We start from the raw sequence: 27,920 nt of genomic DNA on the forward strand, positions 1-27,920 counted from the left end.
TAAACTTGTATTTGATAATATTACTGTTTTAATCGGTTTCTGTAACATCACACAGGATAAACGGAAGGTATCACAGAATTTCTTAACATCCATCATTTCATCAAACCTGATTTACCAATCTCCAAACAATAGAGTCATTGCTTGGACCTCTTGAACCATCAAAATACATGTACACACAGATGTGTTACACAACACCCCAATTAATTTTCACTGTCTTTGCACAAGTTAATCATCTATTGAACAGAATGATAAGGTTTTTCATTCCTAATTTATTTTGTTACCATCATACTTGTTTTTCTTCAATCTCTGAATCAAAGCAGCAAAATATCAATCAATAAATTTACAGTATTTTTTTTTTCTACATCAAAATGCTTTTGTATGCATGCTAATGGCAATGGTATTATGGATCCGACATTGTTTGAAACATTAAAGATATCCCAGGATATTAATACATAAAATATCAAAAACATAGGTTAGATTACACCCAGTGTACATGTATTAGATGCTGAAGGTGTAAGAGGCAAGAACAATAACTCTGTACGGAAAGGAGACTGAGGAACCCACACACAAGTATTACATGAAAATGGCTCCCAATACGGTAACATAAACAAACAGATACATTAAGACATGGAAAATGAACCAACAAAAAATGTGAACTTTATGTGATTAATCAACATATAATTTTCAACCACAAGATACACATGTAACAATAATATTAATGAATGGTAACATGTTGCATCATGTCAAGGGACTTAACTCTGGAACAGTAGCTTTATACAGTGGGAATGAATGCAGCTACCATTTTTATAAATTCAAAAAATGTTTATGTATTTACAGCAATTATTTACAATTTCTTGAAAAATCAAATACCTCAAACTGAAATAAAATATGAACTTAAAACAAAATTTGCTAATTTTTTTTTTCAAAAAAAAAAACAAAACAAAACCAAAGACTCAATCAAAAAAACAACTGAATAGAAGTGAAAATTTACATGCAATGTACGAAACATAATACATCTGATATCACATTACATTGTATGTTTTCAAAAAATGCAAAACATATTCTGCACAGGGATCAAAACCAAGTTTATCACTCTATATTGTACCATAACACATGCAATCAGTTCTGGTCCAGTTTACTGAACAACTTCCCACAAATACTATATCGACATATACATGTAAATATAATTGTAGTCATTAGTATTCATTAAACTGGACCCTAATCATTATAACATACTAGTACAAGTTAAACGAAAAAAAAAATGTTTTAAAATGATGATACAAACTGAATAATGACAAAGTTTATGTGTTTACAATTATAATAATTAATATACAAGTCATGGAAATCGATCAAGAAAATGGTTGATGAGAAACATGGAAGTGATTAACTTATCAGCACTTAAACAACCTGCATCAAAACAACATGGCGGCAGTTAAAAACAGGAGAAGTGATATTCACATAAATATGGATAACAACAAAAAACTGATTGCCGGAAATACTGTAAACCAACATTCATTTGTGTGCATGAAAAATGTGAAAAGATCGCTAGAACTGTCGTCGCAATTTTTTTTGCAGCAGCAGCAGCAGCAGCAAATGTGTCATAACTGTCTCCCTTTTTTTTTTTTTAACAGAGGCTTCGTCGTGAATAGTTCACAGCTGGTAAAACATGAAATAAAGACACTGCAAATATAGAAGTTGGTTCACAGTAAACACACACACACGCACAAAAGAAAAATTATCCTAAAATAAAACCCCAAGCAAAATACCATAGTAAACTGTTGGAATAGTTAGAAACCTTTCTAAGCATCGAAAGAATCTTGATTATTTGATTATTTTTAGCGTTAAACATTATACATACATGTATAGTAAATTTTACCAAAAAAAATCTTTTTTTTAAACGCAAGTACTCGGTTCCTTGAAATAAAAAATTATTCAAAACAATGCTGACACAGGATAATTACATACAAAAACTTGAGGGTTAAACTTCTAGTGCAAATATGATTTTATCAAATGCTTCAGAAGATACAGATTGTACTGATGAGAATGTACCGGGGCATATTAGTTGATCACCAAAAAGATATACAAAGTCTAAAGGAACAGTTTATGGCATTCATTCAACTAAAAAATTATACACAACTTACTATACAAAACAATACTACCAATAATTATATTAGCCTAGCTAGACAAAAATTGATGACAGTGATATTAAAACAATTAATACAGCGATGAGGAATGATTGACGACAATAAATACAGTTTATTGACATGAATGGAAATGTCAAAATGGAAAAAAGCAAACAACTAAATATATTGAATAACGTTAGGCTGGACCGGGGGGAGGGGGGGAGGCACTTTTTACATCAGCTGGGATGATATGATTGAATACCGGTAATTTACAGATAGTTATGGAGTGTATTGTATGATATGATTGACAGATTAGAGATTATAGTGGGGAGTTTTTTTTTTTAATTTACTCCAGGACCTGCAGAAATCTAAATAATGGTGGCACAAGAAAAATGACTAGGATAACACAGCCCCAAAGAAATGAAAGCTGCAGCTCTATGTAGGGATTGTGGAGATGTTATAATGAAACTAACCTAAGCCCCGCAGAATAAAAATAAAACACTTGTAGTTCATATGAATATTTTTTAAGCATGAGAATGGCATATGTTAAATACAACTCAAAGCGTACAAGAATGTGGAGGTTTTGTTATTAAGTGAAATAACTTTGAAATTGTGTATTTATGAGCCCTGAAATTAACCTAAATAATTGCACAGTAAAATTATCAGAAAATGAGTTCACGAAACAATATACTCTAAATCTGAGAGCTGCTGCAGTTTTCATACGGCTTGGTGGCTTGTGTCTTTACATCTTAATGTGGTATTTACTACGTAATATGATTTGAAAAACAGGATTTTTTAAATCTCCTATTTAAAAAATGAGAGCAGAAAATGGCAAAAAATTCACAAACATGTATACCCCAGAATTGCTTGCATTTCTATGGCCTATTTAAAAGAAGCTAGTCATGTTGTATCACTGACTGGGCTCAGGAGAGGTCAAGACTGGGTCACAGTTGTCTGCCCCTGCTCCTGACCCCCCAGGTTCTCGGTCTTTGGGCCACTGACCGTCACCTCCACCCCACTGTCACCGGGTCTCTGTGGGACATCGCTCCCTTCCCCTACACCCTTGTTGACATCACCGTGAGGTTTATAGGTCACTACCCTTGGGTTGAGGTCACTTCCCCCTTGCTGTTTGTTATCACCGTTAGTTCTGTCGATTCCGGATGACAGATTGAGTTCATCAACTGTGTCCTCCTCACTACTGTCCTCTTCTTCAGATGAATCCGAGTTCTCCTGGAGATATTGGAGATCCTCCAGCCGAGACTTGGTCTGATCGACCCAGTTCTGGATCCTTTCCGAATCGATCACTTTCCCTCTCTGTAGCGTATTACTTGGACTTTCTGTACTTTTCGGGGTCCCGTGCTTTGACCTTTCACCTGGGTCAGCCAGGAGGGTGGAACTTCCGTCTCCAAGTGTGCGAGACGAGTGTGTGGAAATGGCATCACAGTTGTCCACGGTTCGCCCCGAGTTCTGAGACAGTATCTCGGTACTGAGATCATACGTACTACTGTGTATAGAGTCTATGTGAGGAAGGGCCTTCATTGTGTTCTCTTCTGACGAAGGCTCACTATCTGAGGATCCGTCATCTTGGTGATGACTTTTAGTAGTGACCCCTTCCTCAGTGTCGGCCTCATTACCATCATCCACATCCAACTGTGGATATATAAGCCGCATCTGTGACTCGTAAGCCGCCTGAATCGACCCCCGACTAATTTGGGGCGGAGGGTCCACTTTCTTCTTCCTTGGAATCTCATACCCTGCAGCATCCGTCTCAGGCTCAGAATGTGGATAATTCTCAGATATGGGCTCAGAGAGCAGACTGCTGGTAAAGCTGAGGACACTTGCCCCTGAGGGTGTCCTGGAGTGACCCATGTGGGCGTAGATGTGGGGGACAGCAGCGGCCGCCCCTAGGGTGGGGTAGTCGCGGATCTCCCTCTCTATCACCCCAACCATCTCCTTGTAGGCCTGTCGCGCCTGCTCTGTTAGCTCCATCAGGCTGTGGAAATTCTCCTACAACACAGAAATACATATTCAAAATATAGCAGCATTGATTTGACTTGACAGCTACATGTATAAATAACAGAATAGAATTCTGCAGAAGGCTTTGTGTTACCCACATATAAACCACATTCCTAAGAAATTCTACCAGAAGTACAAACACATGTATTAAGATATGCTATCATAAGTACAAATATTATAAATTAGGGCAGATTGATTTGATTGAGAATTACTACTGCCTACAGGATTAATATTAATAAACAGAATAGTATTCTGCAGAAGGTACATATAATACTATATTGCTCATGTATTAATCAAATTATTGCAGCCCTAATTTTATTTGAGAAGTATGACAAACAGAACAGAATTTTGCAGATAGCATTATGTTCACATATTAACCATATTGTTATGAACTGCTACCAAAGATACATATTTTCTATTTGTTCACAAAGTTGTCCCATACACATGTATTCCCTTTGTACCCGAATATTACTATTAAGTGATGCTGACTTCTCAGACTTATAGAAATAAAAATAGTTATATAGGTTATAAGTCATATCTGCTTCAAAATTTCATTCAATATATACTTGCCTCTGTTCCACTGTAATTAAATATTCCTACAACACTAACGGGGACCAGTTTAGCACAAGCCCGACCCAGGGCTCGACGCCCCAGGGCAAACACGAAGGGAACGTTCTGTTCGTTACACAAATTCAAAATGTTGTTGAGGGCATCATCTAAGCCACCTGTGAATGAAAACAAACACATTTCTTTTACTCCATTTCACCATGTACATGTATCTCAAAGTCTCTCACATATAGAAATTGGAAAATAAATCTGAAATTTATAGTTTCAGTGTGTTAATTTTTTTGAACTTAATGACAATTTGAACTACACTTTCTATGACATAAATCTTAGCAAGAAAAATTTCTTGAAAATCTTACTCTTTTTTGGAATTTAGGCAATCTAATGCTAACAGAAGACTGAGCATTCAGAATGCTTTACTCTATACCCGCTTTTATATAAACTGAAACCTTTATAAGATATTTTATGTTTGTCAAAAATACAATTTGAGTCCTTCACTTACACAGGCTCAAATACATGTGATTAATCCTTTGAATTCTTTTAAATTAAATGCAGTTTTCATTTTTTAATGATAGATTTATCCATACCTTTGGACTGGATTTTCTCCAGGTTAGGGGAGATAATCACCAGCTTTAGTTTCTTCAGTTTCAGGTGTTTGGTTACCTCCCTTAGTCCAAGAACAATCCTCCTTTTAGTCTTGGCCTGTCATAAAAATTATCAAATTAAAATTTTTTCTCTATAAAAAGGCATATCGTAATTGGCTCCATTTGAAATAAAACCATTTTAACTTGAGGTAGTTTTTCTAAAACAGCAACTTAACATATAAATCCTTCTAATTTTTATGTCGATCATTCAGGCATTGAAATCAACAATATAAATTTGCCCTCCGCCCTCCTTGTTTGTAGTCTTTCTGCTAAATACATGTGTGCGCGTTATCATATGGCATGTGTGTCTCCGTGTATTATTAAGAGCTACTAACGTATAATGGGTCCTTATGGTAAAAGTGTAATGTATTGCACATGTGTGAGTATGTGTGTATAATGAGCCCCTCACCTTTACAGGATCTTTATGGTACACGTGTGTGTATGTGTATTGTGAGCCTCTCAGCTTTACAGGATCTTTATGATACACGTGTGTGTATGTGTATTGTGAGCCTCTCACCTTTACAGGATCTTTATGGTACATGTGTGTGTATGTGTATTGTGAGCCTCTCACCTTTACAGGATCTTTATGGTTCACGTGTGTGTATGTGTATTGTGAGCCTCTCACCTTTACTGGGTCTTTATGGTACATGTGTATGTATGTGTATTGTAAGCCTCTCACCATTACTGGGTCTTTATGGTTCATGTGTGTGTATGTGTATTGTGAGCCTCTCACCTTTACAGGATCTTTATGGTACACGTGTGTGTATGTGTATTGTGAGCCTCTCACCTTTACAGGATCTTTATGGTACACGTGTGTGTATGTGTATTGTGAGCCTCTCAGCTTTATTGGGTCTTTATGGTACATGTGTATGTGTATTGGGAGCCTCTCACCTTTACAGGATCTTTATGGTACATGTGTGTGTATGTGTATTGTGAGCCTCTCACCTTTACTGGGTCTTTATGGTACATGTGTGTGTATGTGTATTGTGAGCCTCTCACCTTTACTGGGTCTTTATGGTACATGTGTGTGTATGTGTATTGTGAGCCTCTCACCTTTACTGGATCTTTATGGTACATCCTGTCCTGGAACCTGACCAGGTCCTGTAACAGTCGGGTACAGCAACTGTCTATGTCCTTGTTCAACACCTGGTTACAGTACCTGTAATGATTCACCTTAATAAGTATATACATGTATATATATTATATTTATACCAATTTATGTACAGGTATATAAAGAATAATGCATGTCACATCCTGTATCAACCCGAGACACCAATATCAGCCCTCGAGACTTTAGAGAAATAGGTCTCGCAATTAGTACACAACCACATGTACTTTAGTACTTTAAATAAGATTTTACAAAAGAAAGCATTACTTGAGCATAACATACAAAGGAAGAATAACAATTGCCCTCAAAACTGGGGGGGGGGGGGGGGGGAATCGCTAACTCATGGTAAAATTATCCAGAACAAAAATCCACATCATCAAATTTTTTTTTCCGAACAATCAGCTCTATATTTGTATTCATTAGATACAATGTAGGTTTTGTGTCAGGGTGAAGAATGAGCAAATTTTCAAACCCCCCAAAGAACTCAGCAATATCCAACCATCAAAGTTGAACAAGTTATTCTAAACCCTTACTCTCTGAATCGCCGGCTGTGTATCTTCATGCGCACCTCCTTGCCGATGGTTCCTGCGATGGGGCTGTTGACCTCTGAACTCTGGGGGCTGACCCCTGGGGACAGAGGGCTCATGCTGATGGGTGAGGTCTGACTGATGGGGGAGAGGTCGTTGCTGGCCGGAGTCCCTGTCCCTATGTAGTCCACGACTGACCCCTTGGAGCTGAAAGCTACAAAAACCATGGACGTGACTAACTACATGTAGATAAATTAGAGCTGAATGCTACAATAACATTTTAAATGTGAACATCAAATTAAAAATCAAAGGCCGGAACGGCCACAAAGGCGTCGAGCTGACATTTTTTTCTTTTATGTAGAATGATACCAATAATTTGAATTTCTGCACTATAATAGTCATATCAAATGATATTAGACTTAGAATAGAAAGTATATGAATTATGTTTTCTTCTGCTTTAAAAACAAAAATCAGTATATTATCTTATAAAATAGGTAGTGGTGCTTTTTTAATACAATAACTCATCATAATTGCAAAAATCGAAGAAATTCCAAAGTTCAAAAATAATTTGTTTCTTTCTGCTTCAAACAGTCTTTGAACAACTTTCACAGGTTCATAATTTGAATACATTAACAAAGTGTCCCTAATTATAATAATAAAACATACATTTATTTCAATTCCCGTTTGAAACAAGATTTCCTATGGTATGGTTGTTTACAAACAAATCCTCAACACGTGCTATCTAAAATGCTCGACCAAACTAACTGCATTATCGAATTTTTTTTTGGCAACGAAACTACTACATACGTTTATCGCTTACATTTATTTTGGAGACCGTGCCCGATAACAAATAAATTTACATCTAAAATGTTATTTCTATCGGGCACGGTCTCCAATTAAAATGTAAGCGATAAACTAAAATAATATCTAGTGAATCTTTACACTTAGGCCTGATTGTATTCATCCGCCATTTCTTGATTAAGCAAATTTATTCTTATGCAATGAGTTGTCAATCACCAGGGAGGCTAAGTTGGGTTTTTTGTACACAATTTAGTTGAATAAATGGAAAAAAAATCTTGTAATACGTTTAATACTTTTAGGAACTTATTTCTTAATAATGCGCATTTAAAAGGCGGTGCAGCGCGTGAATTTTGGACGATTGCCAATCCAGACGATCGCTAGAAGGCTGCCGAGCATTAGCTCGACGCCTTAAAAATCAAAGTACTGAGAGTACTGTTAGATGGTGGCGCCGTTTGAAAGTTGCATATTACATGTATGTAAATTATTGTTGTCGAAAATCCACAGCCAGCGTCTCATACATGTATTAGCACAACTGGCCCCGAGGTTATAAAACTTTTTTCATACTCGTACTCATACTCATACTCCGTACTCCGAGTATGTGCGCCACTGAGTACGACTTTAAAAACCGAGGTTATAAAAGTTTTGGAGTACGTTCTCCGCTGAGTACTATTTGGGGTATGCTCCAAAAGGCGATCGATGAAATTTTACGTCTCTGAAGAAAGACAGGGAACGGTAATTCATGTAAATAGTCCTGGTATGTAGGCAAACTGTACATGTATTCAGATTAATCATTTATCAACAAAATGTAACACATTATTTACATGTACATATTACCTTCTCCATCTGCAAGCCTGGAGATGGGTCTGCATCTATAACTTATGAATTTTTTAGCAACAGAGACGATAAATCCAGTGTAATTGGTAAAATTATCAACAAATTGTGTTTATGTCAAATCTCTCTCTCTCTCTCTCTCTCTCTCTCTCTCTCTCTCTCTCTCTCATGAGACTCAGATAGTGATTCATGCATGTGATGATTAAGTATAATTATGTTGTAAGGAACGATATGAATATAAAAGAAAGAAGTAAGAATTTACACGGATATGAAGAGAGTATTTCAACATAGAATTTAGTTCGATATATCTTAAGTGTTCCTGGCTTTTATACGATTTTGATATTTTACATGCCAGGAAAAGGTCAGAAACGACGCCAATACAAAACTGGAAAGTCACTGCCCCCAAGTGAATATCTCTTATTTAGTGAGCAGTCCCTGTATTAGGGAAAACAGGGAAGAGTTTAATTCAAAAATAGAAACATATACTTGGGAAAATCACAAAAATACTGAGAAATCCGTTTATTTTCACACTCATATAGTATACACTACAGAAATTATATGGGTATTCCAATTTAATTGCAACATACTTAGTACTATATTTGCCTTTTAAAATTCTTGTGAGAAAAAAACATCTAACATCTTAAAGGGGTGGGGTAGGGGTGGGTGTTGGGATTGCATCAATGAACATATGCCAAAAGCCAAGGACACACGTAAAATTAAGTTTCTCATTTTTATATTTTTGGGAATGTGCACGAGAGTTTAAGAAAATTCACTAATTGAAATATTTTTGAAATTTCCAATTTGAGGACCATGTTAAACTGAAACAACGTGTTCAAGGAAACTGTGTACTAAAGTTGCTGTACCCCTTTTTGTGAGGTTTTATTGATGGTTCAAGTTTTTCTCACTTAGTCAAGGCTTGAACATGTGTGTTTAGAATTTATACATACATACCGTGTCATTTTTAATCTTAAGTAACGTCCATTGATATTTTTGAGCAAGCCTTTTCCTTTTCATCTTTAAAATTCGAAATACATGTGTTAATTTTGATGCATTTGACATAGATATTTGGTTGCATTTGACATAGATATTTGGTTACTTTAGATAAAAAAGGAATAGCTATATGAATTATCTAAATAGTTACTTGCTAATAAAATTAAACAATTTAAGAGATGAATATTCCCACAGCTAAGCTATATAGAGAAAAATCTCTCACATGAAAATGCGAAGAAGCTATTTTAAGTAGTACATGTATTTTCAATCGATAGCATAGCATAACAATAACCCCCTTCAAATCTCTCTCTCTCTCTCTCTCTCTCTCTCTCTCTCTCTCTCATAAATTCTAGTTTCGATCATGCGGATTATGATTAATTTAAGTGTTATCTTTTTTTCTTTTTTTTACATAAACAAGCTTTTAATTAACTGTAAATTACCCGAATTCTCAAGCAAAATATATACATTGATCATACTTAATGTTTTTCCATAACTGTGTATTTAGGAATAAAATTTGATGTCATAACACCAAATTTTATTTGTAGAAAGATACTAATATAATACTTAAGACTATGGGGTCACCGGGACCCACCATCCTTATATTCGAGCGTTTATAATCAAATGTTAAACCAAACAATGCATTTTACCTTACGTATACTTAGACATGTCTATGCTCTCGATTTTTTAATTCGAAATAAATAATAAAGATCGTAAGGTTGGTGATGTTCCATGGTAAAATTCCTTTAATATTTGGAAAATAAAAATCAAATACTGGTAGATGGTTCGGAATGGATACTCTACCTTCCCGCAGTAAAATTAAAAAGAAGTTGCGGCCTATATTAGACAAAGAACACATCTAGATCTCTGCAGCTACATGTAGTATGTATGGTCACCTAGGAAGCCAAATATGTACGTCATATTTTTAAAAATATTGCCAATACAAAACTTAAAAATTCGAAATATTATCTTTATGTTTACATCTAACGCCCTTTAACCTGCGTTTTAATTACTTACTGCTGATTCTTGATTACTTTCTTTATTTCCAAGTAAGATTGCTTTTTGTTAACTTTCAAAATAGGTTTTTATTATCGATATTTCGAGATAAAAAGAAATGAACCTTGTTCAAAATTACTCTTTTCACAGCGTTTTTGACACTACAGAGGAAAGGCGATTTATAAGCCAATATTTTCCACATGCAGACAGTAACTGTTTTATTGAAAAATTAATTAAAAAAAACAACAACAATCGTATAGATAAACCACAGGAAGAAGGATTCGCCCCCCCCCCCCCCCCACTCACACACACCAACACCAACTCCTCTTAAAAATATTTAGTTCCAGGGGTAGATCCAGAATGTGAAGTTAGAGGGGGCGTCAGTATAAGACAGGGAGTCTGGAGAGGCCGCTTTGTGGCCTCCAGATGGTCCAGGGCAAAGTCCTGTTGGTGACCCAGGGGGCAAAGCCGGCACCAGAAGCTCTAGGATTCTAGAGATTTTGTAGGGTAAAAAGGAAGTCTTTAAATAGACGTTTGAGATATTTCTTTTCGTGATTACCGGTATACTTAAAGTAATAAAATTATTTACAATTTTTAAAGGTTTGTAGATTTAAGACCTACAGTCATCAAATTCCTCTGTCTTGTAGAAATCCAAGAAAAATATCCTTTTATTTTTTTCTTTCGAATGACTGTAAATTAATCAGTTTAAAAATCAAGTTCAATGGGACAATGTAAATTAATGAAGTTTAATATTAAAAATTAATGAAGTTTTAATAAAAGATAACTATATATACCAGCTTATATTATAATAACAATGGAAGAGTCGTTAAAACACTAGTTAGTATAACCAATTACTTAAAGGTGGGTATATGGGTGACTGGTCATATTTGAACCCAAGGACAGCGTAACCAAAATGTTTTTTCCTGGGTTTTATAGTTACACCATTGAACACACGCGTTTTCTTCATATTGCACCATTGAAACAGTCTAATGTAGAGAAATCCCCCAAGTTAAAAAAAAGATAATTAAGACTCGCAAGTTGTACATTTTCTTTGCCAGAAGGAGTATTTTTTTTTTAGGGCTGTGGGGGGGGGGGGGGGGGGGGGGGGGGGGCGCCGGGTGGGACCTCCTTTACTCCGCCACTGATTTACCGCTTATTCTATAAAATGTTTCCCTTTCCAAGTTTTGTGGCATGCAACAAAAATGATAATTGATTAATAAGTAAGTAATAGAAAGCGTTAGACTTTTATGCATCCCCCATCCTTTGTAATGTTTAGAACTAACCTACATTTTCACTATAATCAAAAAATGGAACCAGCAAGTACATCTGATTGAAATTGATTAATAACGATACATGTACATTGATTTCTTTGTTTTAAATGATGGGGTGTATGGGTCGTATTTGACAAAAAACAGAATTCTTTAAAAGTCGAGCTATTCAACGGTAGTATTTTGTACGTAGTTATACATGTATATGTACATTAATTAATGAAGCAAACTATCTAAAAGTTATTTTGATAATCTTGGTTGCAGTTTGCCCTTACTCTTAAATTCACCTCCTTTATATCTAGATATGTCAATAAAAAAATGGTAAAAACTTTCCATTTTAATTCATATACATGTAAATATGACTAAATTAGAGCGTATAATACAGCAATGTTACAATATGAACAATATTATGTATTTGCACTGCATTTTATTTAGATTAAATGTCTTGAGTACGACTTTGAGAAAGCTTCAAAGCTTACTCAGAAAATCGCATTTTTGTACTCAGCCGGAGTACGAGTAGGAGTATGAAAAAGTTTTATAACCTCGATATCTTGAGTAGGAGTACGATTTGGAGCACGGAGTACGATTTGGAGTACGAGATCGTACTCAAGAAAGTTTTATAACCTCGGGGCCTGGTCGTGAGTTACTCACATGGATAATTCTGTGGAAATCGTAGTTGTGTTCACAATCCACACTTTACAAATGTTGTGTCTCTTTATCGTCATCTTTTGGGGAAAATCCATAGATTTATCACAGTAGTTTATCACAGTAACCTTTGTAGTATAGAAGTTTGTATCTATATGTTTGTATCTATATGTTTGTATCTATATCAGTTGATATAAAAACTCCGTTTTCGGTAATACATTTACTACACAAATGTATTTTGATTGCCCCAGAATGACTCATTAAATATGTGGGTTGCCACCACATATTGAATGAATAAATCAAATCCAAAGCGATTTCATCACAGTACGCCAAATTATTTAATTGTATAAAGAAGGGGAATTTTGGTTTTTTCCCTTTTGACCTTTGGGTTGACCCTGCAAAGGGGAACAACTTTTGAAAAGTGTGGATTGGACTTTTGTGCTTTAAAGGTCATATGAAACGATTTTTAACACTATGATTTTCTTTCATGAATATAAAGCTTGGTATAAACAAATGTTAAAATACATGATGTAAGATTTTTTTGCCTTTGCATTACTGAGAAATAACCGTGAAAACTGAGCACCTGAAAAAATTCTTGCCCGCTTATCGTTCTTGATTTTGTGGATTTATGACGTCACAAAGACCCACCGATGTAAACAATGCATTAAAACTAGTGTAATTTTACAGTAGTTTATCGATTAAATTTTAGTAATTTTTGCATATATGAACGTGTCTTTCTTTTCAAATGAGATCATTTGATTTCGTAGTAGCCTACAGATGACTTAGTTGTAATTGGTCGTTAATGAATAAATCTAATATCAGCTTCTCACAAAAGTAAAATCATGATGAAGATCCCGTACTGGAGTGGAAATTTAACGAAAGAAATGCTCCATCATTAACAGATGATTAATGAATTATCCTTATCCTTTTGAAATAGGAACATCATTTTCTTCTTCGGTACGTATAATGATTGAGCTACATTTAAAGGGAATTAAAGCATTTAAATTGTTTGATTTATTTTGTCACATAAAATAGTATATAAGGCAGGCCAATGAAAATGTTTGAGGCATTGTGTACATAGTTTGTATTTAAGAGCTGCTATAAAATGCCGCAAAATTATTCTTAAATTTTATTTCGAATTAATATAAATTTCTGACTTATTGATATATACATGTAGCAATATCTTTAGAAAATACTTTGTGTACATGTGTATTAACGTTGTATTAACGTTTTATTAAATTAGATCGCGGAAATATGGCATTTAAGGATTTAGAAATGTATCGGTAAAATAAATCGGTTGTTTGATAAAAATAGTTGTGAACGAATGTGAAGATAATCAACAGATTTTATTAAGAACAAGCATCAATAATGATAAAAAAAAAACGAAAGAAAACATTGCGGAAGAAAGTGAGATAAAAGGGATCTGTGTATGGTGTTCCGATGGGGCCACTTCGACCTTCGCACTTTCGCCTTTAGGTCGAAGATGCGAGAGTGCGAAGTTGCGAAGGCGAAAGTGCGAGAGTGCGACGGCGAAGGAGCGAAAGTGCGAAGATGCGACGGCGAAGCGCGAAGATGCGATGGCGAAAGTGCGAATGTGCGAAGGCGAAGAAGCGATACTACTATCGCTCTTTCGCCTTCGCAACTTCGCACTCTCGATATTATTGGTACGCATGCGCTAGGCCATTGTCCTTACTATGAATGTTTATAAATATTTTAATGTGTACATGTATATGTGACATATATGTTTACCAGTGCTGGCTATGCCTAATCATTATATACTCCACTTAAAATGTAATGTCCGCCAAAATGTATACAAATGCACTCCTGTCACCCACCAGCTGTCTGTTTACCGTGGATCAAACACAGTGACGTTCTAATCATGTTTCATTATGCGACACTCCTTGCTGATGTATGGATCTTGAGGGGGAGAGGGGATCCGCCCCCCCCCGGAAAATTCAATATTAATAAATTCAAAATAAATATAATTATCCATCGACTCCCCCCCCCCCCCCCCCCCCCCCCCCCGAAAAAGTTATGGATCTGCGCAGGCTGTAGAAAATAATTTCTAAAATGTTAATCGTCTGCCTCAGATGTCCTTTTATACAGCTAAAATTGTCTTTAAACGATAGAGAGCTCCACAATTATAAAAAGGCGAAGGCGAAAGCGCGAAGATGCGAAGGCGAGAGTGCAAAGTTGCGATGGCGAAGGAGTATGGTGTTCCGATGGGGCCACTTCGACCTTCGCACTTTCGCCTTTAGGTCGAAGATGCGAGAGTGCGAAGTTGCGAAGGCGAAAGTGCGAGAGTGCGACGGCGAAGGAGCGAAAGTGCGAAGATGCGACGGCGAAGCGCGAAGATGCGACGGCGAAAGTGCGAAGGTGCGAAGGCGAAGGAGCGATACTACTATCGCTCCTTCGCCGTCGCAACTTCGCACTCTCGCCTTCGCACCTTCGCACTTTCGCCTTCGCCTTTTTTGATAGCATTTAGAAAGTCTCGGTCGATTACATAGAATTTGATGCAGGCACCGTACTCGCCAAGGTTTTCCGATTAATCCATGATATCATTGGTACGCATGCGCTAGGCCATTGTGCTTACTATGAATGTTTATAAATGTGTATATGTGATAATATATATATATATATATGTTTACCAGTGCTGGCTATGCCTGATCATTATATACTCCATATAAAATGTAATGTCCGCCATAATGCATACATATGCACTTCCAGACTCCTGTCACTTACCAGCTGTTTGTTCACCGTGGATCAAACACAGTAACATTGTAATTTCATTATGCGACACTGCTTGCTGATGTATGGATCTAGAGGGGGAGAGGGGGTCCGCCCCCCCCGGAGAATTCAATATAAATAACTTCACACATGCAGTAAAGGGGAGAGAGGGTCCGGATCTCATCCCCCCGGAAAATTTAATTTTATGAATTATATATGATAAAATCTCCAAAATATGTCTCGGAACATAATTATCCATCCCCCCCCCTAGAAAAAGTTATGGATCTGCGCAGGCTGTTGATAAATTCTAAAAAGTTCATCGTCTGCCTCAGATGTCCTTTTATACAGCTAAAATTGTCTTTAAACGATAGAGAGCTCCACAATTATAAAAAGGCGAAGGCGAAAGTGCGAAGATGCGAAGGCGAGAGTGCGAAGTTGCGATGGCGAAGGTGCGATAGTAGTATCGCTTCTTCGCCTTCGCAACTTCGCACTTTCGTCGTCGCATCCTCGCACTTTCGCTCCTTCGCCGTCGCACCTTCGCACTTTCGCCGTCGCAACTTCGCACTCTCGCACCTCGACCTAAAGGCGAAAGTGCGAAGGTCGAAGTGGCCCCATCGGAACACCATAAAGGAGCGATAGTAGTATCGCAACTTCGCCTTCGCAACTTCGCACTCTCGCCTTCGCAACTTCGCGCTTCGCCGTCGCATCTTCGCACTTTCGCTCCTTCGCCGTCGCATCTTCGCACTTTCGCCTTCGCAACTTCGCACTCTCGCACCTCGACCTAAAGGCGAAAGTGCGAAGGTCGAAGTGGCCCCATCGGAACACCATATCTGTGAGTAAACACCGCACATACACGTTTTAAAATCAAAACACCGCACATTCAAGTACACGTTTCAAAAACAAAACATTTGAAGAAACTTCTCCTAGACTAAAAATAATTAAATGGTAACATATTTGTGAATTTGAAAGTGAAACAAACAATATAATCGTGAAGCGAATGAGGCACAATGAGGCCTACAAGTTGTTTAGAAAAAAAATCTTAATGAATTGCATGAACGTGCAAATGGGAAAAAACGATCAGACTTATTTTTGAATTTGTCAATTTCATTAAAAAGATCAAAATAAAACATATAAATATGCTTATATTAAAATTATATTATACTTGCATGTGGATCTATGAAGAAAATCATTTATTCTCCCTGCAGTCTCGAAACTGAATATCATTATGTACACGCTATAATTACATGTAAATAAAAACGCACACGATTTCATTTCTTGAGAGAAAAAATACTGACGTGGTTGATTATTGTATAATTGTACAAGTTTTTATATAAAATAGTATTTTTTTTCTTTTAAAATGCTGCAAAATGACATGGATATTTGTATTCACAACATAGCTTTATAAGGCGATTGGGTCTTACTGACGTCATAAGCAAGGGAGGTAAGCCGCGTAAGTCAATGTTCCTTTTCCCGATTAAGTAATTTTGATCGACTGTTGCGCTCACATTTTGCATAAAATATCCAAAAAACAATGTCAGTCTTATTAAATAGGCACTTATGAACTCATTCCCGTATATAACTCAATATGGTCAGGATATCGTTTCATATGACCTTTAAAGATATTGTAGATTTCTCAAAGTAACGAGAACAAATAAAGCTTTAGTATGATAAAATACTTATCAGGTTTTTACCAACTATTTGGGCATACATGTAGTATGTTTATTGTCCCTCTCGACAGCATTTTCCCTCAATTTCTTCACGGGAAAAAGTTGCATCATCACACTTGCTTGTGGACTATCACACTTGCTTTTGTCCTCATAGTCAGTTATACATTTAGGTGTACAGAAAACGGAACGGTTTGCAAGAACCTGTTTGATTAAACTGGTATTGCTTTTGGAATGCACGTCATCATGAAACAGAAGAGTCAATCAATATTTTATCTTAGACTGTAGTGGATTATTTCCATTTGCTCACAACGAAAGTGAATAAAAATTTGAGAAAAAAAATCATACAATATTCAGTCGCGACATGTTCATTAATCAACGTTTTAAAGTACATTTGTCTGATTGTATTTAGCTATAGATTTATTCAAATCATTTGAATGAATTTGGGAAAGTCACATGTATATTTTATCGCTTCTCAGTACACTTTAACACGCATAATTTACTTGCAACATTAAACTTTTCTAGTAAACTTACAAGAAATATAGATTAATTATTCAAAATTAGTTTTTAAAAACACCAAACAAACAAAATCCAAGTTAAACGCGTGTTTTTCTGACCGAACAGCTGTGTATATAAATTTCATTTTATTCTTTGCATGTACTATAGTCTAAACAATAGATATACGGTCCGCAAATCCCGGCAATATTTCCGGAAAGCTATAGTTCTGTAGCTCAGCAGAATACTACAGTCATCTATGAAGCACATGTTTTACCTTCATGTTTCATTATTTATCGCAAATATAGCATGGATGTATACGCTACAGCCGATGTAGCATTTCGTTGAGTGTTGACACTTATTTCGATTGCGAGTCGCAACAAACTGGCGCATTTATATAGGCCCGCCTATTTGTAAATGGAAATAAATGTCGGAGAAAGCTCATAATAGAGTTGTACTCGCGAGTTAAAAATTATTTGAGAACAAAAGGGGTGATATTTACGTACATGTGTAAATAATGTTATCTGTTTGCGAAAAAATCCCCCAAAACCAAAGAAATTGTTCTCTAATAGCAGGGACGGGTGAATATGGATTAAAGTCACAGATTGTACTTCGCTCGTCAAATTGCGTTATTTCAGCTTAGTGTGAAAAATTTGTCAGAAACTAAGTGAACAAAATTATTATATCTTACATTACAGTTCACAATGTACCATAAATGTATATGGAATATTGCATGCGTTGAACCGATTGTTTTTTCTCACAAAAAAGCTAGCGTTTGCTGCAAATTAGAGATACACGAGCTGATACGCCGTGAAATTCATAAGACGTTTTACAGCATGTCTTTAATCCCTTATTTGCTTACAAAATATCTGAACTGAAAATCTTTGAAACATCGTAAAATGTTGTTTGTTTATACATGTACATGTAAAATGGCGACTTGATTTGCACGTGAATTTTACAATCCGAGGTCGATCGATTACCGTGTTTGAGAGAAAGTCAGCAGCAAGTAAATCGTCAACATCAGTAGTAAATATTGTCTGATGAATATTGAGGTGCCTGTAATAATATTAATGTTCCTACAGACTGAGTGGGTTACAAAATTAGGTAAATCACAGGATAGTCCAAAAATAAAGACATTTGTATCGTAAATTTCAAGTTGTAGAAGAAAGTGTGCAATTGATCGGTTGAAATTCAGTAAAATGTAATTTATCTAATATTTATTATCAGTATCTGTTGTGAATTCTTTAGAATAAGCTACAAAAAAAATAAATATTCTTCCTCAACTTAAATTAATATGCGTTGAAAATGAATTTATCGATGAAGCATACTTGCTGAAATATAAAATGGCAAACCTTTTTAAATTGTGTGTGTTTCTGACAATTGTTTACATCATAAAAAAAACAAGAAGCGATTATTGTGAGATCTCTTAGCCAATTATCGCAGTGATATAGTTTATGCAGTCCTGATACAGAGTTTAACGTCACAACTGGCAGTTGGTGCATAAATTATCGATACCGCGTAAGCAGACAGGGTAACGGCTCATTTAAAATAAAACACAATTTCATAAATTATTTAAATATATGTACAAAATGATTAGCAGCTATAATGCTTAAAATATCTGATAAGATTAAAATTAATTATCATACTGAAATCGACACATAGATAAAACATTGCGTGTAACACTGCATACCTAACAGAGTTATCGTTCGTTATCCGCTAGGGTCCCCGTGAGAAATACTCTTCCGGTCAGGACCGTAGCAATAGACCGTGGCTATTTATAGCCACCGTCTAATTAATTCAACAGCTGAAGAAAAAAAGTTCCACTGCTTGATGTACAACCTTCTCAAAATTGGGAAATTCCCTCTTTTCACTTTAATTTTCAGAGTTTTTCGGAAAAGATGCATTTTGACAGAAAAAAGTTTGTACACATTCCTCTTTCCAAAATGAAGATTTTCACCTTACTTTTATTTTCAGTATTTTTACTAGAAAAAGATTTTGACAAGAAAGAGAGAGAGAAATAATGCCAAAGAAGATTTTCACCTTACCGGGTACTTTTATTTTCTGAATCAGTATTTTTACTAGAGAAAGATTTTGACAGGAAAGAGAGAGAGAGAAATGATTATGCTTTTAATCCAGAAGTCCCTCACTGCTGATCAACTTGCTGGGCAAGAGCTATGATACTGAATTAACATTAATTCTATGGAAATGTTTATTTGATCTATAATCTTACCATCTTGAGACAAGTCACTCTCATTCCCCGAGACCACTCCAATACCAAGAGACACACTGAAAGCAACAACAAACCCATTAATATATACTGTTCATGTACCAGTACTTCCAATCAACAGTACAACTTTCTCATCTCTATGGCAACCACTTATCACATGATCATTTTCTTATGAATTTCAATTTTTTGATAGTATGCAAGATAGTGATGTAATGGTCAGATAGCCTGCAGAGCAGCTTTCACAGAGAGAGTTTCGTGATCAAAACTTTTAGTCACAATAGAACATAATCTTAGTGTACAACAGTATAATGGCCAGATTTTTTTTAAGGATGATAATCTAATTTTACAGTTCTTTGTGTATTCATTATTAAAAAATTGTCAGTTAGTGTGTGCAACCTAACAATTTCATTAACAATTTAATATTGCTTAAAATAAAATTACAGATATACTTTATTTCAATTTTGTTAAATTGGCAAGTTTCAACAAACAACATAATTATATAAAATAGGAATGAATAGTAAACACACCCATTGTTGGCAGATTCGGCATCATCTAGAAGCCTCATTTTCTTCTTCTCCTCTCTTTCTTTCAAGATGACCTAAAAACATGAATAAATCAAATATTAAACAAAATTTAAACAAAAAATCTATGCAAAATTACATATCAAAATACAGAACAAAGGTTACTTGACTAAAATCAACCCAACACACTATAAAAGCACTGAGTTAAATTGGAGTTTATAAAGGGAACATTCCATTTTTGAAATAGCTCCAAGTTTTTAAATTGTATTTTTATTAATTTAAATATCCCTTTCTATAAGAGGGACCTTACTTTAAGGGAGCATTGAGTTTTGCATTTTAATATACTAGTATAACTGCCAACAAATTAAAGGGAATCTAAGATTTTTTTTTGTAAGTTTTGAGTTTGGGCTTTTTTTTTATGTTCGTCCATGAAGGGGACATCACTTTTTTTTAGTAAGTTTTGACTTTTTTTTTGTTTCATTTACATAACATTCAATGAAAGGGGAGTGGGATCTCACTTTTTTGAGGGAGCTGGGTTTCTTTGGTTTGGGGTTCTCTCTTTCTTTGCCTCTCTTCAGTGGGGCTGAGGAGTCCAGCATGTTATGACCCAACCCTGGCTTCTGAAAGCAAACAAAAAACACAGTTCAGAAACTGTTTATAACTCTTATGTTGATTTCAGACCTTTTCTGAAGAATGATATCAAACATTGTTAGAATCTTAGTGTTACCTTGTTTTCTTTAGCCTTGACCTCTGTCTTTTTGACGACCTTTTGCTCGACAGGCGGTTTGTTGACCTCTGGTTTCTTTTTCTGAAAAATAAATTTATATTTCATGGTCATCAATGTTTCCTCCTAGCCATTCAAAAGCCAAAATTACATTACCAGTGTATTAAGGGTGAGAAGAGAATCATTTTGTGCATGTTATGATTATGAGGAATTTATAGAACAGTGAAGTTCTTAAACATTGAACAATGATTTTAAAATTATTGATTATGTAAATGTTGGAATTTCTTCATGGCAGCAATTGCTCTCAAACAGCACGAAAAAAAAGTATTTATTTACCAGAAAATATTTACTATCTTCATGACAATAGTACATTTATACATCAGTTCTTAGAAAAACATTTCTACATTGTGAAAAAATGCCCCTACGTATAAACTCTGTATATAGATTTCATCACCATGGGATCCATACTATGTATATATATCTTACCTCTAATGCATCAATCATGGCACTGAGATCTAATGAGATCCCGGATTTCTTTTTGGTAGACTGATTCTGGGCAGGAACTTTGAGGATTCCTGGCTGTGGGCTGACTGTCTTGCCTGGGCCTGCCCTTGGCTGGATGACTGGGCTTGGGCGAGCCGGGGCTGGCTGACCCCGTGACCTTGTCTTGAGATTGAGTTCTTGCAACATCTGTTGCTCGAGATTGATCTCGGCGAGTTCTTCCTCCGCTGCCTGTTGCACCAACTCCAACTTCTTTTTGCGACGTCGAGAGTTCCGAACCAAAGAGTGGTCACCAGCAGGATCTGAAAGAGCAAGTGACATGAAGGGTCATTTTGGCGAGTTGGCATTGTTTAGTTAGTAGGCAAATGAAAACGTTTTCATCAAAAATTAAGATTTACAATGTATTCAGTCTTTTTTCTTAGGTACAGCAAATACACCTCAATAAAACTTTCATGGTCATTCATCTCATGGATAAAACTTTTTTTTTTTTATATTTCATAAGTATTAAACTCCCAGGGCACATCTTAAAGGTGCATCTGTTAACTACAATATGTGTTTTCTTGTACACTAGAGTAATAAGTGCCAAAATCTAAGAGGCAATTAGCACCTGGATATGCAAGAATATGACTTACTGTAAACCAATTTTTATTCCCTGGTAAATTAACGGGAATATAAATCGGTTTACAGTACTTAAGATTCCTAATGAAACATGCGGAATTAATATTTGTGCAAAATCTCGAGAAGCATCCTTTGTGGATTTTTAAATTCTTGCCACTATTTACTGAGAGTTGAGAACTATAAGAAATAATAGTAAAAGTTCCACATTCACTATTTAATATTTCTGTGATTTGATATAAAAACAGCAGGACCACAGAATTAAGTACTCACGTAATGTAAGGAATTTACAGTACTGTCAATTCCTTATATTATGCGAGTACTTAATTCCGCAATCTCACAGTTTTGAATCAAATCGCGAGCATATAAAATCGTGAACACGGAATTCCCATCCTTATTTCTTATAGTTTTCAACTCTTAGAAAATAATAGCAAGATTTTAAACATCCGCGAAGGGTGCTTCTCGCAATTTTTACGCGGAAATTAATTCCTCGCGGTTAATAAGGAATCTACAGTATTGTTGTATGTAAAGAAAAGAATTTGTACATTGAAAGTCTTCTGATTTCTACAATAAAATAGGTTAAAAACAATGTACAGTAAAACACGCTTATAACGAAGTTCCAGGGACGGGCAATTTTACTTCCTTATAAGCGTAATTCGTTATATCTGTCAAGTTAACAACATGAAATACAGTCATGGGGAACGAGAATCACTTCGCTGTAAGCGTCAGTTCATTATAGGCGGGTTCGCTATAACCGTGTTTTACAGTACATGTAGTACTTCACCTGGTTCCGGACTTGATGTGGGCCTGCTCTGTCTCCATTGTCCACTTTGATTAGCTGTCTTTGGCTGCAAAAATGTCAAAAAAATCTTTCACGACAGCATTTATAGTTTTTAGGAAAAAAAATTTTTATATAGTTTTCTGTTGCAGAAATTTTCTCAAGATTCATGGTGGTCTCGTTGTAGTTAACATTTCACACCACGAGCAGTTCTTGCCATATGGGTGTAATAAAAAACATGGTTGTAATAAGACTTAATCACTAAAATTAGTTGCTGTGAATCAGTTCATGTCTGGTAAATTGTGAAATTAGTCATCTCAAATAAAAGTTGTTTTACAGTATTTACAGTACAGTAGCTGGCTTACCTGGGACACTATGTTACTGTATGAAATAGAGGAGGGCTGTCTCTCTGGCCCCCCTGCTCTGTCTAGCCCCACCCTCAGGTCTGGAAACTCCTCCTCATCCTGAAAGTGAAGCTCCACCCCCTGGGAACTCCTCTCAGGCACTGTCTCAGCTTCCTCCGAGTTCTCCTCTTTTTTCTTTTTTCTTTTCCGCCTGTTTCTTTTCCGTTTCCGCTTGCCCTCATTTCCGCTCTCCTCGCCCTCCGTTTTCTTCTCCTCGGATTTCTTGCCCTCCTCCACTCCCTGCTTTTCCTCCGATTTCACACTAGATTCTATCACGGGTTTTGATTGTGCAATAAATGCGTAAGAAAATATCTGTTGTGATGATTGAGTGTCTTTGCTTGCACTAGGCTGATTGGATGGCAACTTTTCCGGTTCAGAATGTTCTGCCACAAGCTTGGAGTAGTCGTTTTTATGCTGCGTATTACCGTCAACGAGACCGGGGTTAATTGCCATTGGTTGTGTCCCACTCGTGACCTGGTTTTTACGATGCAGCGGACTGTGGTATCCGCTGTCAGAGTCCTCAGAAGAGCTGCCAATCACTTGTCTGTTACCATGGTTACTCAGTTTGGGGTTGTATATTGGACTGGGATACTGAGCCAGTGTTTTATTGGCAAAACTGTCAGAAAATTCTACAATGTAAAAAGAAGTAACACGAATTTGAAAAGTATGTAAATCAATATGATTTTCATTAATTTTATCATTACAAGCTTTATTATAAGTTTTATTTTTTATAAATATTACTTTGTAACATTATATGCAATGTTTACTCAGAATTTTTTTTTCTTATTCATTTTAAAATATTTAGGCAATCTACAGCTACAAGTGTCAAATTAATACAAAGAAATGGCAGATCAAATATATTCAAATGTATATATATATTCATTATTAAATCTCTGAAATTTTGAAAATAAAGGGTCGAGAATTTTGCAAGATGTTATAAAATCTGTCAAAAAATCATAATCAGTAACATGCATAAAGTTTTTGATTGTAGAAGGTAACAACCTTATGCAACCAATCCCAAATTATTCACAAAATGTACATAAATAAACATTAAAACAGTTCACCTGTCTGTATGGCTGTGTCTGTCATGCTGACGGCAGAGGCGGATGTACACGGTTGATTGACAGGTGTCTCCTCCTGCCCCGCCCACCCATCTTTGACCTTCACACCCTTCTTTTTCCTGCTCTGTGACCCGGTTTTACTTTCTTCTCTGTGTCCATCACTAGTGTTACTCTTACCCGAGCTGTTTCGACTTCTCTGAAGAAAAAATTTAAACAGTAATTTAAATGACTAAAGTTTAACATGTATAGATTTTTGGTGGGTATTTCAATAAGGGTGATATGCTCTGGACAGTTAAGGCTTAAAACAAAGAATGATTCTGTTGAAAGTAGCCAAAAGCAAAAATGACTATGATTTTTTTTTTCTTCCAGTATAAAATATGGGGAAAATAAGCTTTCAATTTTACTCTAATTTGTAGTCAGAAATAAAGCTCCATTCTAACATAAAAGTGTAACAATTTTATACTTCTTCAGTTTTAACTTTTCCATTCAACTCATTCAGCAGGATATTTTCATTGTAAGCTAATGTACAAGTACATGTACTTAGTCCATCAATCTTATATAGCTACCTCACATCTTTACACGTATTTGTCTATATATAGATACCTGAGCCCATTTCTTCTCTTCTCCCCCACTGTCTCTCCTTCTTCCCTTCTTCCCAGAATTCCAACTCCCATCCTTGGCGCTCTCTTCCCTTGGAGACCACCCCTGCTTCTTGGGAGGTCCCCTGGGGGAAATTTTCTGCTGCACTTGGTTTTTGTCCTGGCTAAACAGGGTGTCTTGGGGCGGTGGAAAGTTCATCATGTTCAGGGGAGGGACAGATGTTGGGGGCAGTACCCAGGTGTTCTCCAGGGGTGGGGGTACACTGGGGTTGAAGTTCTGAGGTACTGGCATTCTATTTCCAGGACCTAGACAGAATAGGTTTGGAAAACTGTTATTTGGGCCTTTTCCAGTGCATTATTGATTTTTGAGGTCTCTAATTCTAAAAAGCTTTTAAATTCTATACTCCAAGAAACATGAGAAACTAAATAATGAAAAAGATAAAGTGGTACATGAATGTCCTAAACAGAAAAATAAGTAGATGTCTGATGAATGATAGTGACAAATTTTATTTAAAAGAAGAAAAAATATTTCCTTTATATCCTATAAAATAGTTTATTAAGACAAACCAATGAACACAATCAAACATAACTTGACTAGAAAATGAAACAAAAAGCATTGTTTTAGCACTTAGTAAAATTACAAACCTGGAAACCCTCTGGGGAACCTCTGAGTATTGGGCGCCACTAAGGGGGCTGCAAACCTGCCATGTCGACCCAAATTCTTCTGCCTTAAAAACATAAAGTAAAATACATATATACACATGTACAGTATATGCTAGCTGGCGTTAGTAAAGAGAATGGTTGGGATTTTGTTGGATTAAATTTGTGGCAAAATTAACAACTGAAATAATAGATTTGGAATCCTTTATTGCAGTTAAATAAGGACAGTGAAACTGATGAAAGGTTGACTTTTATTGACGTTTTGATAAGCCAGATATTTCTGACTGGGGTTATTGATTGTTATTCTATTACAAAGTTAAAAATATTGATTTCTGTCAAATTTTAATCCAAAAGCACCATACAACTGGATTTTTCTGGAACTCAAGGCTGCTAATTTTTATTTAAGAAATAAGGAATCATTCAAATATGGTGGGGAGTGATCAAATCCAATAAAGCCAAAAGGGCTTTATGATGGATTTCATCAAGCCTGGTCGTATTTGATCACCTCATAATTCAAAGAATGATTCCTTATTAATTATATTTTTATAATTTTCAGCAATTGAGCGATTAATATTGAAATAGTTATTGATGAAATACATTGGACTATTAATTGCAAAATCGATTTGTAGTGTTATCACAAAGACAAAAATAAAATTCCTAATTTGATACGGTATATGAGACATTAATTAAGAAATCAAAAAACCCCAGATATACATATTCTGGACTAGAAATGCAAAAAGTTTCAAATTTACAATAGAAAACAATTATGTATGCTAAAGTTGTGTGAATCCAAAACAAAATTAAGGTTACTTTTCTAAAACAGTTATCCCTACAGCAAATATCTCTCTCAGTAAGGAGAGGTATAATGAAGCCTATATTGGTATTGGCAGTCTGAGTCTTTTCACTATAAATATATGTACTGTAAACCAACTTTTCTTCCGAAAATTTTATTTCACAATTAGTGGAGTAAAATTGGTTTGCCGACTAATTCTTGCAATCAAGATGTAGATTATTATAAAAATAATACACCAGCTACATTGGTTCCTGGCGAGAAACATTTGTGATGACAAAGCTCTCATGAACCTAGCAAAAATATCCTATCCATGTATAAAAGATGGTTTAAAGTAATCGTACCTCTCTGCATCCAGCTGTACAAATGGATAGCAGTTTGTCATGTAAGACGGAATCTGTTGAACCTGTAGTGGTCCATCCACTGGGAACTGACGAGGGATGAACACCGCAGCATCTGGGGATAGGGAATGACTCACAGACTGAAATACAGAATAAGACATTGAACATTACAATGCAATAAATGCCAGCTAAATATTCACAACACAGATTTTGTCATGAAGCTTTTCTTTAAAGTAAACTACCGCACTCTGTTCCAGATTTTCTTTTTACTATTATATATATTTCTATAAAAAAAATACACATACCTATCAGTGAGATACAATTAAGGAAAAAAAGTTTTTAAACTTTTTTAATTGACATTGAAATATTTTACCTAGGGAAATTGACAAGAATGAAAAAAGATTTTACATAAAGAAGTTTTGTAATGGAAAAATCTGTGACGTCTGTTATATTTTTTTTTAATTTTTTGGAACATGTAATGTTGCACAAGTTTTCAGCATTATTATGTCATCTGCTAAGTAAAACCTCTTGAATTATTTTTAGCCACTTCCAATAACCTGACTAAATAAAATAGGTGAATCAATGGGGAAATCTTGGAAGTTTTGCATTCTAGTAATTGGATCTATCTTAAACCCTGACGTATTTATGAATATCAAATTATCAAGCAATGATAAGAATGATGAAAAAACATACTGCCATGATACTGGGACCACGGGGACAGACAGAGTGCAAATAATCCTTTTAAAATTTTAGAAAAATTGTAAGATCATTGTTACTTGTTACTTGCATGAGCCTTTTGCATTACTCTACAGTATTTTTTATCTACATATACTTAATACAACACTGACACAGTTTCAGTACAACTACAAGTACATGCATTATTTATTTTTGTATGTAAATTAGCATGTACATGTGCCCATATTGTTTTGCAATCGATGAATTGATTGCAAAATATATTTTAAATGAAAAATTCCGTAAATGAAAGTCACTGACAATTAAATGCACTATGTTCTCTCAAATGTCATTTCTCAGTACATGTATGTTTGGGTATAAGGGTATCCCCATCAGCTAACCAACCAAAATATAGGTCATTTGTCCCATCCTATAACTTTCGCAAATCATTTCTAAACTTAAAAGCTACACTCACAAAGTCAATTACCTGCTCCATAGCGGAGGTCCTTTATACTGTCTGCATTACATCTTTAGTTCCACAAATCTATTTTGTGACCCGACGTCTTCATCAGTGAGCCGCCATTACCGGAAGTTTAATATACCAAAAGGTCGTGACCCCTCTTGGAGTCTT

The 27,920-nt window shown here is 35.6% G+C and overlaps 1 protein-coding gene across 2 annotated transcripts; it reads right to left on the minus strand.

Moving 5' to 3' along the window:
- Positions 1–5: 5 nt before the first annotated feature.
- LOC128173619 (selenocysteine insertion sequence-binding protein 2-like) lies at positions 6–27,913 on the minus strand. Of its 2 annotated transcripts, none has more exons than XM_052839295.1 (17): positions 27,777–27,913; positions 26,621–26,757; positions 25,472–25,554; positions 24,831–25,132; positions 24,231–24,423; positions 23,128–23,795; positions 22,769–22,832; positions 21,355–21,671; positions 20,872–20,952; positions 20,663–20,764; positions 20,151–20,221; positions 19,627–19,682; positions 6,989–7,196; positions 6,401–6,506; positions 5,291–5,405; positions 4,710–4,864; positions 6–4,130 (listed from the first exon to the last, which is right to left on the minus strand). In XM_052839295.1, exons 1-17 carry the CDS (start codon positions 27,783–27,785, stop codon positions 3,057–3,059), a joined length of 3,741 nt encoding a protein of 1,246 aa, XP_052695255.1. In that variant the 5' UTR covers positions 27,786–27,913; the 3' UTR covers positions 6–3,056. The 2 variants fall into 2 exon arrangements, with proteins under 2 accessions (XP_052695255.1, XP_052695254.1); XM_052839294.1 differs by having other exon boundaries at positions 27,765–27,872.
- Between the last annotated feature and the right edge of the window lie 7 nt (positions 27,914–27,920).

This window comes from Crassostrea angulata, chromosome 2 (genome assembly GCF_025612915.1).
Source record: "Crassostrea angulata isolate pt1a10 chromosome 2, ASM2561291v2, whole genome shotgun sequence".
Lineage (NCBI taxonomy): Eukaryota > Metazoa > Mollusca > Bivalvia > Ostreida > Ostreidae > Magallana > Magallana angulata.